This window comes from Hyla sarda, chromosome 11 (genome assembly GCF_029499605.1).
Source record: "Hyla sarda isolate aHylSar1 chromosome 11, aHylSar1.hap1, whole genome shotgun sequence".
In the NCBI taxonomy this organism is placed as follows: domain Eukaryota; kingdom Metazoa; phylum Chordata; class Amphibia; order Anura; family Hylidae; genus Hyla; species Hyla sarda.
In genome coordinates this window covers 33,832,100-33,846,976 of record NC_079199.1, presented here as the reverse complement: position 1 = coordinate 33,846,976, position 14,877 = coordinate 33,832,100, and the positions used below count along the sequence as shown (strand labels likewise).

The window sequence follows — 14,877 nt, the reverse complement described above, 5'->3', positions numbered from 1 at the left end:
CCCCTGCCAAGGACTTAAATTGAGTTGGCGGAGCGTGACGTCACATGGGGGCAGAGCTGTGACGTCACGTTACTCCGGCCCCATGATCGGCAGTCATCAGACCCGGAGCGATATTCGCTCCGGGACCTGATGAGAGCGGGGTGCTGCATGCGAGATTGCGGGGGTCCCCAGCGGCGGGACCCCGCGCGATCAGGCAACTTATCCCCTATGCTTTAGATAGGGGATAAGTTGTCAGCATGGTAGTACCCCTTTAAAGAGTACCTGTCATGATCTTATGTTCAATAGTTTTTATTGAAAACATTTTTCAGTTTAAACGGTTAGAAGTACAAACAATGAACCTACAAGTCCAGAAGTTACACCATTAGAACAATAACATGTCCTACGGACAACAGAAACAGTCATAGATATGGTATTCCATCCTCTTTACAATGTTAGCTAGTGGGATAAAGCAGTGAATAAGTGGGTCATCCCACCTCTGTAGTACATAAGATAAACAGCAGGTGTAGTTATAGAGAGAGCTTTTATGTGCAGGCAAATGGTCTAGACTTTGAGAGAATCATACCTGTCATGATCTTGTTAAATTTTATAATCCTCCCAGCTCACTACCCCATCATGATAAACCACCCCTTGCCTTTATTTTTATCATTTTTTTCTGCTCAGGGTCAGTCAGATTCACAGACTGGGAAGGGGCGTTCCCCAACCGACATGACATCATCTGAAGCCATAAAGGGGAGAACTTGCTCCCTCACTATGCTACACACAGCCCAGAGCAGTTCAGTGAGAGGAGATTAGCTATAATTGGCTAGGGTTGCATTCCCCCCGAATACCCCCCCCCCCCCCCCCCCCAAAGTTTAAAGTCTGTGCAGAAGTTGGGGGGAAATTTGCTCTGGACAAGTAGGGAGATGCCTAGTGGCAGCTTTTTTTTAAACACAAATAAAACATAGAAAACTATTTTTTTTAGTTTTTAAGTACATTAGAAAGATTTTTTATCACAGTGCCCACTTAAGGGTAAAGTTATCATTCCCTGCTGAGTTAGGTTACCATTTAGGCATGAAGGTCCTCTATTCACACTCTGACAGATAAGTGAAAGTCTTTAGCTTTGGTCCTGAACTCACAAGGGTTTTTGCCATGCCACACACAGTCCACTCTTTTGCCATGCCACACACAGTCCACTCTTTTGCCATGCCGCACACTCTCTCATTGTTGATATAGGACTTGTATAGAACCCAGAGGTGGCCAGGTCTTCAGAACGGCAAAGGCCCCATAGTCCCATTCCCTAACCACCTCCTCATTTCATCTTGAAAGGTCAGATCAGTTTACTCTCTGAATGTAAGAAGTTTGTTTTAGCTGTATGACATATACTTGCTTTAATTTTGCAGGTTTCACATATAACTTTACCAGTAATTTAGCATGTAATTGTTTGACCTTTTTTGGCAATGCTAATAATATTGTAAGTTATTAGAGAAATGTGAGGACAAATATTATCAGCATTTTACTACATTAAAAGTCAGAATTTCCTGTGTTTTCCTATGTTTGTTTGTTGTTTGATACAAAATATGCAAAACAGAACAAAAAAGCGGAAGTGATATTTCCCATTGAAGGCTGCTAAAAAGCTGGAATACACCTTTCAAATGATACATGTTGTGACTGAGCATGTGTTCCCCGAGGCCACGTTCTGATTAGAGGAATTTGTAAGAGCCTCTCTATTTATAGAATCCTGGCTGGAACTTCTTCAGATCACCAGGACAGAGAAAGCAGAGACTTTCCAAAGTTCACACGACAACCTGCTGGATCTGTTGTATCAACACTCAGGCTGACCTGTGGATTTCCTTCACAAGAAGACTGGAAGTAATGGTTTTCTCCAGCCTTACTCCTATGCACGTAAAATTAAAGTAGGAACGTAACCACCCTGAAAGAGAGTGGTTACATCACCTCTATCAACTTCCTCTAATCTCACACAGTTGCAAAACTTTTGTGTGTCTGTATTCTTGTGCACTCTTCCTTAGACACATTATTAATGCCGTCAGAAGTCATTGCCAAGGTAGTAGAGCCGACTGGATCGGGCTCAGCTCCTGCCAGCAGTACCAATGAAGCAACCCCAGGAGATGTTGGTGGAGGAGGAATCTATTCTGCCATCATCAGCAGGAACTTGCCCATTATTGCTGGGAAATCGAAAAACTTTGAACAGCTGCGTGACAAATATCTAGAGAAAAAAGTTCTTTTTGAGGATCGGGACTTCCCACCGAATGACAGTTCTCTGTTTTATAGCCAGAAACTTCCTGTCAAGTTTGAATGGAAACGCCCTCCAGTAAGTATCTGTCAATGTGAGCGGTTTACAGAACGATACAGTTAACATGAGTACAGTTACAGAACGTTTCCAGTTAACATGAGTTTTATAGATTTATGCAAGCAAAGCAATGGGTAACATGTAAAGATATATGTAATTTTTTTTATTATGTGTGTGTGCATAGCACACTACTTGTATGTATATGGTGTCTGTGGATCACATTAGTGGTATATATCAATATGTATGTATTGCACCACTGCAATTGGGGTCTTTGAACTTGACTTTTTGTCCCATTAACGTTTATGAGGTCCATCAAGATTTCTACCAGGTCTGCAGATCTTGCAGATAAAAATACCTAATGGTACCCAGGTAGACTCTGTTGGTTGCAGTCTATCTTTCTGAATTCAGCAATATCTTTTAGAGAGCCCTTGTTGCTCATGTGCACTCCATTCATTCCCAGGGAAGTTTCAGATCCATGCTTTGTTGGTTTCTCATTGGTCAGAAGCTCATCTGTGGATGGGAAATAACACTCTGAGATGAAAATATACCAGTTAAACAACAGTGACTCTTTCAATCGCAGAATATTACCTTTCTTATTATTGTAAAGAAAATGAAAATATCAACTTTTATTAAGTCAATGATTTATAATCCTCGTATGATAATGTCATACAGATTTTAACCAGATAATTTTCTTCCTAGTTAAAGGGAACCTGTGGCAATAAAAATGCAGTTCAGTATACCAGCATCAAGTTATACAGCAAAGGGGCATAGAGCATTATATATATGTGTATGTGTGTGTGTATGTATATATATATATATATATATATATATATATATATATATATATATGAATATACCTAAATGTCTTCTTGGAAAAGAGTTTCAAATATGTTTGAACATTTTATCACTAAGGCCATTTAAATGAATGTTCATATATAAAGGGGTTTTCCGGGATTCTAAACTTTATGTCACTGGGGGTTGTAAAAATTAAAGGGGTATTCCGGCTTTATACATCTTATCCCTTATCCAAAGGATAGGGGATAAGATGCATGATCGCAGGGGTCCCCCACAATCTCGGTGCGGCCCCGGCATGCTGTGCCAGGCACTGTCTCTGAGAAAGAAACGTGACGTCATGGCCACGCCCCCTAGTGATGTCATGCCAAGCTCCCTCCATTTATGTCTATGGGAAGGGGCGTGACGGCCATCACGCCCCATTCCATAGACATAAATGGAGGTCAGCGTGGCATGACATCACTAGGGGGTGTGGCCGTGAAGTCCCGTCTCGGAGGCAGTGCCCGGCACAGAATACCGGAGGCTGCACAGAGATCGCGATGGACCCCTGCGATCATACATCTTAAGATGTATAAAGCCAGAATACCCCTTTAAAACAAATTATACTAGCCCAGTCCATTGCATATCCTGGTCCAGCAACTTCTGCCGATGTCCGCTTATTCCCTCTCCCGAGATGAGAGGTCTTAGGCCCTGCCAACTCAGCCAATCACTGGCTGCAGAGGTGACCTTCTTAGTCAATAATTGGCTTTTCGCCTCAGAAGTAGAAATGTACAGGGACCTGCGGGGGACTGAAAGTCGCTGGACCAGGAGTTGCTGGAGATCAGGTAAGAAAGTATCACTTATTTTTCATTTTTGCCAGTGCCCAGCAACATATTTAAAAAAATTGTTTGAATCACGGACTACCCCTTAAAGTTTTGTCATCATTATGGTATTGTACTGTTTTATTTTAGTATATGTGTATACACTTACATGAAAGCTTAAAGATGACCTGCTTGACGCATTTCCCCTGATAATTTCTAGACTAGACTAGAAACCTCTGAAATGCTCTACTTCACCACACTAAGTAATTTAAATCCTTTTCTAGAAGTCAATGAGGCTTTCATTGTAGGCAGATTTTGAGGCAAAATCTATATGGAAATTTGTGTGAAAACTGCTTTAAATTACTTAGTGTGCATGGGGTTCTGCATCGTAGAGTGGGGGATTTCAGATTTTCCTCAGTGTGAACTCACAGGGGGAGATTTATCATTGTATTTAGAGACCCCTTTTTTTTTGCTTACATTTGGCACCTGGAATGTTGCTTTTGTTCCATAAGCACGCTTTTACCTTTTTGCTATAAGCATCAAGCTTCCAATGATCTTACAAAAGTCAATTTCAGTTTTCCCTTTGCAGTGGGGATAGTGCACAAAAAGTCGCAAACCCATTCAAAACTCGGCAAATCTACACCAGCCCAGACCTGGCTTTTAAAACTGCCTTTGCAAAGCACTTACAAAAAGTCACAACTGAGAATATTTGTGCAGAAAAGTTGCAGAGAAGAAACCATACAGAACGGTGTTCTGAAGTAATTAATTGATTTTTTTTTGCTTATGTGTGCCAAATTTATCAACCCCCTGCGATTGTAGGATAAATGTATCGCACATAAGCAAAACCAGCAAAACCACAGTACTTCTGAATGTGCCATACTGAGACCTGGTCCCCAAATTGATGTAACCCATTCTATTCTTTTAAATTTGATGGCTATTTCTAAGCTCAAAATTTTTATTTAAGCATATTGTTTTATCAATATTGATAGTTTAGCATTTTCAAGTCTAGTTATGATTCCAAAGTTTTGCTATATTTGATATCGCTCATAGCTTGATGACGACCAACCTTTTTAGTTCTATTTAGCTCTCCAGGGAGAGTCTGCTGGCATTATTCCTAGGTTGTAAGAAAGTGGTTTATGATTGGTGTCATTCTATACTTTTGAGGTAGTGTATGCCAGGGCACACACCAAGGAGAGTCATAGAACAGATGTTTTTGCATTTGACTTGCTTGTCAACTGTAATAGTAAATGATAAATAAAAAAAATACATCAAACTGAGGCTACTTACAATGCATGTCCTAAGACAAGTGAATTATAATAATGAACTTAGAAATTAAATTTAAGAGTGGCCTCTGAAAGGGCCCACTTTACAAACATATGCCCTGGCTGTAATGTTGGCAGTACACTCCTGCCGGCAATCTACTTTTCCCATCAGGTACAGCCACCAAGGTTACCTTCTTTCCACATGGTCCGCTCTATGTTTATTCTTGCTGCCATGCTTGGGTGTAGGGCCAAACTCAGAAGCAAAGTCTCTCCTATGTGTTCACCCTTCACCCCACTCCAGGATGCAAAATCTGGACTTCTGCTGCTAGAGGATTCCCCTGCCAATCACTGTTTGCCACCATGTATATGAGGCAACTTTACCAGTTTCACCCTGTCTGAGCAAAGGTTTCTAGCTCACTATTGTTCCGCTATAGGTGTTTGTGCATATGCTGATTTTGTTACTGTGCTTTGCCCCAGCTTGTTACCTGACCTCATTTCCTCACTGTCCTGCATTACCATCTCTTTCTGTGATCCGTGTCAGACCTCAGCCTGTTCCTTACCACTGAACCTGCGCTACCTACCTTGAACTTTTGTTTTTCTACAGACCATGTACATACTCTGGCAGCTTCAACCACAGCCTGTATTTGGACTACTTCCTTACCTGACCCATTGGTACTACATGCCAGTGTCTCGTGGCCTACAAGGCCACCTTTTACTTATACCGGAAGCACTCCTATAGGGAGCAACCTGGTGACCCCCCCAGCAACGAAGTCCAGATCCCTGTAGAGGGGTTAAAGGATGAAATCCAGACAACCACTTGAATAGAACTCTTAGAAGTTGCCCAAAAGCAAACCAGTTTGGTGACACAACAGGTCCACACCTGCTTGTTTTTCCACTGGCATTGATTTGGTTAGACTGGTCTGGACTGGTTTGGACGGAAGAGCTCAACTGGATTGCTGGAAACACAGTGTGACCGATCCATGATATGGCCATGAATCTTAGCCAGTCAACATCAACATTTGCTTATACAGGTTCTTTTTACACCAACCATATATAGATTTTTTTTTGTCCAAACACTTGGCTCCCTTGCACAATTATGCAAATATATCCAAACTAATTAATGATCTTAAAGGGCTAGAAATGCTTAGTTATTGTTTTATCATTGTAAAAGGAAAGACAATGACCTGTACACTTTAGAGATTTCTAGTCCATGTGTCTTGTATGAGGAGAGAAACAATACATGGTACTGACCCCATGTCACCAGGCCTGACTTACACCATGCCTGGATAAGCATTCTGATTGTTACCACTGAGTATACTGGGCTTAGGCCTTACAACTCACAAAGGTAGTACAAAGGTTATGCCAAATTACTAACCTTTCTACTTTTCCATGTCCAAACATGATGTTTTTGACATTAAGCCATTTTGGTCGCAGCAGAAAAATCTATTTGCTGTGGTTGACACTTTTATGTTTTATCCGTACTACCTGTCTGAAATGATGTCTGTTATGTGTACTTGTGGAGATATTTTGTTTTCTCTGTTTCTAAATTTGGAGAAAGATTGTACAGCTCTGTACCTGATGGAAAGAGATATTAAGAACAAGTTGGCTTTATTTCTGTAGAATTTTTGCATATCGCACAGTATCAGATGACTTCGATGGTATGAAGGAAAAAATATGGGTACGTTGAATTGTTGCTCCACAATGCCGTCCTAATTATGTTTTTTTTTTTTTTTTTTTTATGACCACACAGCATCTGGTATATCTCTACATGGACCTGTGGTTATGTACATCATATAAAGTCATGTTATATTGACACCTCCAGGGGCCATCTCTTACCGATGATCCTCTTGTAACTCCATTATTGACAGCTTGTGCAGATGTGGCTCAAAGAAACATGACCCTGGGCAGGTTAAATAATAATGAAATATTTGCAAAAAGTAAAGTGTTGTCAAGGAGTTCTTTTGTTTTGAGTTGTTTCATGATTAAGTGTTCCATTGAGACAGGATAACAAGCCTTGTTTATTACCGATGTTAGGGCATAAGGATGTCATAAAATACGTTTTCTCCACTTAGAACACTCCTTTATGTAGCAGATGGAAAGTAGCTCCCACTTTGTCAGACCTGGCGCATCCATTCAATACATGGACAGCCATTAATTAGTAAAAGTTGGACATACAGTAATCAGCTGATCATCACATTGGCTTAATGAGACTACCTCTTTAATAGACTAACTGTAGCCGACACCTCTTCAGAAGGTGTAGGTGACTACAATGTCAATTTTAAGACAATCATGTATTATTTTTACGTTCTTTGTTTTATACACTTTTTAGTTTTTCTCCAGCCAAGTAATGTTTTTGCGTTTGATGATATTTTACCTGCCTCTTTAGGTTCTCTCAGTAATACTGGCTCTATATGCCCTGTGCAGAATTTAGGGAAACTCATAATTTTACCTCTTAGGTTTCCCAAAAGACTGGAAATGCAATGCCTTATACCCTGTGTACTGGAAGATCACCACATGATTACAAAAGATATTGATGGTTAGCCATTAGGATCACGGAGAGGTTTCCTTATGTAAAAGCAGTCAAACTGACGTGAAAAAAAACCTGTCCTCAAGGAAAGTCTGTCTGCTGTTTGTTGTGACATGGGGTGGTACCTGACAATACCGACTGACATAAAGCTCTATTGTTTAAAATGCCTGTAATAGTGTTGTGCCTCCAAAATAGCACAGCCAACTAAGGCCTCTTTAACCCACCTGTTCTTCATCTACTTACCCTATGGTGCACCTCTGCTTTCTATTTTTAGCCATACTAGATTTCCTCTGGAAGCAGATACTGTTTGCTACATTCCATTAAAAAGTTAGCAATGGTTTCATGAAGGCACCCCTATTCTAAATGCCATATTGGGGCATTTGGGAGTTATACGGGAGAATCCATTTCTTGGCACCCATCCCCCATTAGCCACACTTGAAGGCTTGTGGCTTTTGCTCTCGCTGACCTAGTCTGTCCACATATTGCATTGTTGGTCATTTATTTGAATGGCTGGCATGTTATTTTAGAGGTTTCTGAAGCTGGACCTGGAGCAATTACCAGATGGAAGGTCCAACTGCAGGTTAAAAAGACATCACCTACATGTCACCCGATCAGTTTTATTTCTCTGTCAATCTGAGATATCCACTGGCTAAAACTCAATTTCTTTTATTAGTATTTGGTGATCTTCCGGAACACAATGTATCATTATGTCAAGGAGAGGTCATGACTGGGATTTCTAACTTCAAGGGAAGAAAAAGCTAGAAATCTGTTTTAGGGTACATTCCCACACGGCGTATTTGCTGCGGCGTATTTTATTTTCTCTGTTGAAGTCAATGGGTAGGAAAATACGCAGCACCAAATACGCAGCAAATACGCAGCAAAATACGCTGTGTGGGAACGTACCCTAAAAGTCCTGAACTTACCATTGACATTTTTGGAAAACGAGTGCACCCTATTACTTGCCCTCTGGAAGGCCTAGAAGTGAGGATTTCCTCTATTTTATATAGGTGATCATTTGTTTAGTATCTGCTTCACAATTTGGCCAACTGGACTTCCCCAAGATCTACGTTTCTTGCAGACATGGGGAAAACCGTTTCCATCCACTCTCCAAAAACATATCAGTAAATGAATTGGCTTCCTAGAAAATTGCAGGAAGAAGGTCTATGTTTGAGGTTGATCTGGCAGATCTATTCTCTATGCTGATCGATTCCCTATTTGTCATAATAAATTAATTTTGTGACTACCAAAAACCTCAAACAAACAAGCAAGCGCATAAACACACAAAGGTACATACATGCAAAAAGCACACATTATATATAGCCTCTGTCAGATGTTATCTGGACAAGAGCTATTTGGAAACTGGTTGCAATATCTCTTAGTGCCATATTGGCTTTCCAGTACAACGAAGTGCGACATATAATGATGAGCTTCTGTGCAATATTTATGATGCATGTCTCTAATGGAAATCCTGTGCAGTATACAGTGATCCCTCAACTTACAATGGCCTCAACATACAATAGTTTCAACATACAATGTTTTTTTCTGGACCATTGTAACTTGAAACCAGACTCAACATACAATGTATACACAGTCCAGATCTGTGAAATGTGTCACAACTGGAGGAACTGACTAATCAGAATGGACATTTTACTGGTAAATCAACTGTATTACTGAAGTGCATGCACTGACTGGCTGTCTGGTAGCGCCCCCTACAGTACAGGGAGGAACTACAAGTTCTGAACTACTCCTTACCAGTGCCAGGGTTAGTTGCTCCTTTGGACACCAAGTAAGGGTGGCTCCATTTGGGACACTGTGTGTACTGTATAGGACCCTGAAAGAACCATTGTTTCCCAACCAGGGTGCCTGCAGCTGTTGCAAAACTACAACTCCCAGCATGCCCGGACAGCCAACGGCTGTCCGGGCATGCTGGGAGTTGTAGTTTTGCAACAGCTGGAGGCACCCTGGTTGGGAAACACTGACATAGACAGTGATTACAGCTCCCAGCAGATCTTTCTTACTTTTATATGTAAAGACTTATTTTTCTTTAATCCTCACTTTTTCCTATTTTTGGATGACATTTTGGTGGCTTCAGAACCAATTACCAGGTTTCCATAGAGTTCTGGTCTCAACATGCAATGGTTTCAACATACAATGGTCATCCTGGAACCAATTAATATTGTAACTTGAGGGGCTACTGTACTCGAACAGACCCCTAATAAGGACATAACAAGTAGATTTTCAAAGGGACAACACTTTTTTTTTTTTTTTTTTTTTACTGTATTGATATATAGCTGACAGTTGTGTGTAATCTATGGTAAGTATTTTTTAAGAAGTAAAATAAGTTTCCCCAAGACCTTAGTTTTTTTTTTGCAGACATGGGTAGGACCATTTCCTTTCACTCTCCATAAATATTTCAGTAGATTGACTTTCTATGAAATTGCTCTGAAGAAGGAATATGTTTAAAGGGTTGATCTGACGACAATCTGTATACAGGACTGCAGATAGATCGGCCCTTTATAAGCAATTGAAAATAAATAAAATTCTCCTCCAATGGATATAGTCCTAAAAGACCTCAGAGCGTCATTCCAGACCTCTTCAGGGAATTCATACTGCATAATTGTTATCTCTATTTCGCGTACACAATGACAAAACAGCATTTGTAGCTCCAGGCAATCTTACTGTTTTTACTAGTGTTCTCTACAGGACAGAATAGGTCAATCATTTAAACCAGGATTAACAAAATAATGTTCTCAACTCACATATTCCTCCCCACAAGTACGATCTGTCTACAATAGGGGAATGGAAAATTCCAAATGGGAATTAACTTGAGTAATCAAAATCTTTTCCTTTAAAGGGGGTACTCTGCCCCTAGACATCTTATACCCTATCCAAAGGATAGGGGATAAGATGTCAGATCGCCGGGGTCCCGCTGCTGGGGACCCCAGGGATCTCGGCTGCAGCACCCCGCTATCATTACTGCACAGATCACGCTCGCTCTGTGCCGGCGATAAAGGGGCAGAAGCATAGTGATGCCACGGCTCCGCCCCTTAATGCAAGTCTAAGGGAGGGGGCGTGATGGCCGCCACGCCCCATCCCATAGACTTGTATTGAGGGGGCGGAGCCGTGACACAACAATGCTCCGGCCCCTGTATTGCCCGTCATTATGCACAGAGGGAGTTTGCTCTGTGCAGTAATGATAGCGGGGTGCCGCAGCTGAGATCCCGGGGGTCCCCAGCAGCGGGACCCTGGCGATCTAACATCTTATCCCCTATCCTTTGGATAGGGGGATAAGATGCTAGGGGCAGGGTACCCCTTTAAAGGGGTACTCCTGTGGAAACCTTTTTTTTTTTTTTTTTTTTTTATCAACTGGTGCCAGAAAGTTAAACAGATTTGTAAATTACTTCTATTAAAAAAATCTTAATCCTTCCAGTACTTATTAGCTGCTCAATACTACAGAGGACATTTTTTGCTTTTCAAAACACAGTGCTCTCTGCTGACATCTCTGTCCATTTTAGGAACTGTCCAGAGCAGCTATGGGGATTTTCTCCTACTCTGGACAGTTCCTAAAATGGACAGAGGTGTCAGCAGAGAGCACTGTGCTCGTGATGTCAGCAGAGAGCCCTGTGTTCCAAAAAGAAAATAATTTCCTCTGTAGTATTCAGCAGCTAATAAATACTGGAAGGATTAAGATTTTTAATATAAGTAATTTACAAATCTGTTTACCTTTCTGGCACCAGTTAAGTACCCCTAGTACCCCTTTAACTTCTCAAAAACTTCTTAATTCTGTCATCATACTTTCTTTGTATTTTGGAGTATTGCTTTCAGATATGGTTTATGGAACGATTTCTGAGATCTCACCTCTTTTCCCATATGATTATATATGGCCTATTGGGTCTGGTCTGGATTATTATTGCTTTTGTTTTGCACTTTTAGTGTCCTGTGCATTGTACCATGTTGTAACTTTGATAATATTCTGTATCATAACTATCCCCAACCTATGCAACAAAATCCTCTTCTAGAGAAACCTGATATTGTTACCACCACCGGCCAACCTTAGCACCACGCAGTGTTGTAAATTGAATGTATGCACATGATGAAGTATGAAATAGTGAATATCTAAATAAAAGAATGCAAGTTATCAAGTGTGCAAAGCGTATATTCAACTATACTCAACTAGATGATTCTTGGCAGCTGGGTCTACAGGCCAAGTCAGAGTTTCCTGTTCATTTGATAGGACTGTCAGCTGTTTTTCTTAACCGTACCCAAGTCAAGAATTAGCCACAAGGTAAGCGAGATGCCTGCGGTGGTCACACGATCATCAAGGTCAAGTCAAGTTCAGCCTGATGCATTAAAATTGTGTCTCATTTCAAGGAAATGTATGATGAGAAATATATTATTTCAGTCAAGTTTTTATTGTAAACATGTATTTTAATAATTTTATTAGGGATGTTTTTCATTTTTTTACTATACAAGAAAAAATCTTGTCATGTTTCTGTTTTCACATTGGTCACACAGTAAGCTGGCATTTTCTGTTTTCTGCAGATCACTAGTCAACCTTGCTCTGTACATTGAGACAGTCAGCAAAGGGTATGGGATTCAAAGGGGTATTCCTCTATCAGAATTTTTTTTTAATAAAATAACACTATCACCCTAATATACAGAATTTACTAATATGGTGTTATCCCAAATTGTACGGTCTTCAACGTGTTTTGGTTAAAATATTTCTGACAGGAAGTTGTGTAGCCCTTTTTATTTCCAGTCTTGTGTTGTTTCAGCAGCTCCCTAGCTCATTTCTCCCTCTCAAGATGACTCATCATCTGCTGCTATCTCAGGAGGCTGGGAGGGCTGTGGTGGGGAGTTGAGGGAAAGCAGTGCATTCTGGGAATTGCAGCACTGAGCAACTTTTGAAGTAGGAAGTAGTGAGAGGACATGGTAGATAAAGGGACAACATACACACAAAACAAATAGATTTTTGGTGATTTTAGAACACATTAGGTTAGACATACAGCAATTCTATATGCTTTCACAGTTTTTTTTTTTTTTTTTTTTTTTTAAGTGGAGTACCCCTATAAGGGAAAAGTAACTAAGCTGACCTATTATTGTCCCCTTGGCAAGTCATGTTCCCTCAAACTTATATTCACTCAATGAGCCAAAGTTTCCACCTATCTGACTATTCAATTGCAGATAGTACACAAAATACTAAAATCCCTATATCTCAGGAATTGGGGTGGGGGGGCTGTACTGAACAGGCTGAGAATCAAAACTAGGATGTAGCTTTCCTTTCGCCCTTCCTTTCTTCTGAAATCTAAGAATTCCAGAATGGAATATCAGAGGCACATAAAGTAGCAGCATTTCACATGCACACAGTTAAGTTTTCGCTTGGCAGCCGCATAGGGATGCCAAAAATATGATGTGGAAACATGACAGTGATGGCTTCATTAACCACACACAAAAGGACAAAGCGGATCCCCTATGCATCCATTCAGTTGTATAGGATTAGTGTATACTGTCTGTTTAGAAAGGCTTGTGCCCTATTCTGTTGTCGACAGTTTTTAAAAGGATGAATGCCTTCTGCTGAGACAGGAGTGAACCAGGGTGGGATTTGTTTTACATGTTAAAGCAGAACAAAAGAAAGAAAAAAAACTGTGAAAAAAGTTAAGATAAAGCTTTGTCGTAGCTACTTCGCCAGTCAAAGTCATATGTGCATAGAGTTTACATACATGCTGTGGAACCCAATTGACATTCCTGCATTCTAATGCCCATATGTTCTTCACCTGGACTCCTAAAAACCATTGATGATTGTCTGTCATTCAGACATTTTTATACTGTTTGACCACATTGTAGCCAAAAAGGAATTATCTGGTTGGATTTATGCCTAGTGCACATTGAAGAGACTGATTAGTAGTGGCACCCACCAAATCCTGTACGAAGCCATGCCTTTTATCCCCTCTGGATTTTTCTGTGATCGGGTGATCCGAGAAAGGGATCGTCGGAACGGAGAAGGATCCCTTAACAAACCCATCAGATTTGAGGGACAGGACTTTACAGCCTTGAGTAAGGAATGCATCAGCAAGAAAAAGCTTTTCGAAGATGACGTCTTCCCAGCTGGAGGGCAATCTCTGGGCTACAAAGAGTTTGGCCAGAAAGCCACCAAAGTGAAAAATATCGTATGGAAACGACCAAAGGTTGGAAGCAAATTTTTCTTTCCCACTGTCTAGATGTAAATTTTAATCTTATTCATTCATATATCAGCTGTATTTTTACTTTTACATACAACTACATAGGGTTAGTAGCAATATCTGGGCTACAAAGAGTTTTGCCAGAAAGCCACCAAAGTGAAAAATATCGTATGGAAGGATGGAAGTAAAAATATTAAATAAATCTATGTATTCATATATCAGCTGTATTCCTACTTTTACATCCTTTACAACTAGAAAGGGTTTATGTTTTATAGGAATTATATTGGGACAAAATAAACCTAAATATTTTCTATTAATGCTTGTATATATGGGTACTAAGATTTATGTAAATATTTTTACCAACATTACTATAAATTATTAAGGTAAAGCATATTTAAATGGAATGCAATATAATAAAAAATATTAATAATAAAAAAAAAATATATATATATATATATAGTAACAAAGTATAAAATAATACTAAGGTGTGTATTATTTATGAGCGCTTGTACAATAACTGCTACAGTGGCCATATCTGGTCAAAACCTTGCCACCAGGAGTCTATATCAGTGTTTCCCAACCAGTTTGCCTCCAGCTGTTGGGAAACACAGCTCTTTATCAATGTGGTCGTAATATTTTAGACCTCCCTGTGAGAACGTCTTAGTGTCCTCAAGTCTTTGACCCTCTTTTATGTAATAAATCAAGATTCAATATACACAATGTATTTACCCATGTGTTGGGGTAAAGCCCACAAGGACTTTCTGTGTAAAGAATAGTTAAAATATTACTTTTGATATTTATGTGTAGAGCAAGATTTATCTTGCTATAGAACTGTATATCGTTATTGCGAATAGGTGTCAAGAAGCATCCTATAAAACAAAACAAAATAGGGACTAGATACTTTTTCTACCAAGATCCAGTATTATATACCAAGAGTGGAGTATAGTTTTCTTTGTGGGTTTGTGGGGTTTCCTAAAGCTCAAATGCCCCACATTTTCTGTGTAAATCTGTTGGAATTTTTCGAAAATAT

General features: G+C 40.0%; 1 protein-coding gene across 2 annotated transcripts in view; it reads left to right on the top strand.

Moving 5' to 3' along the window:
• The first annotated feature begins 1,740 nt into the window (after nt 1–1,740).
• Nucleotides 1,741–14,877, top strand: part of CAPN3 (calpain 3) — a 98,674-nt gene continuing 85,537 nt past the window's right edge. Inside the window, exon 1 of one of the 2 annotated variants that reach the window (XM_056546786.1) lies at nt 1,741–2,308. In XM_056546786.1, coding sequence (XP_056402761.1) covers nt 2,018–2,308 — 291 coding nt within the window. In that variant the 5' untranslated portion in view covers nt 1,741–2,017. The remainder of the gene's footprint in view (nt 2,309–14,877) is intronic. The other variant, XM_056546785.1, reaches the window with a different exon arrangement.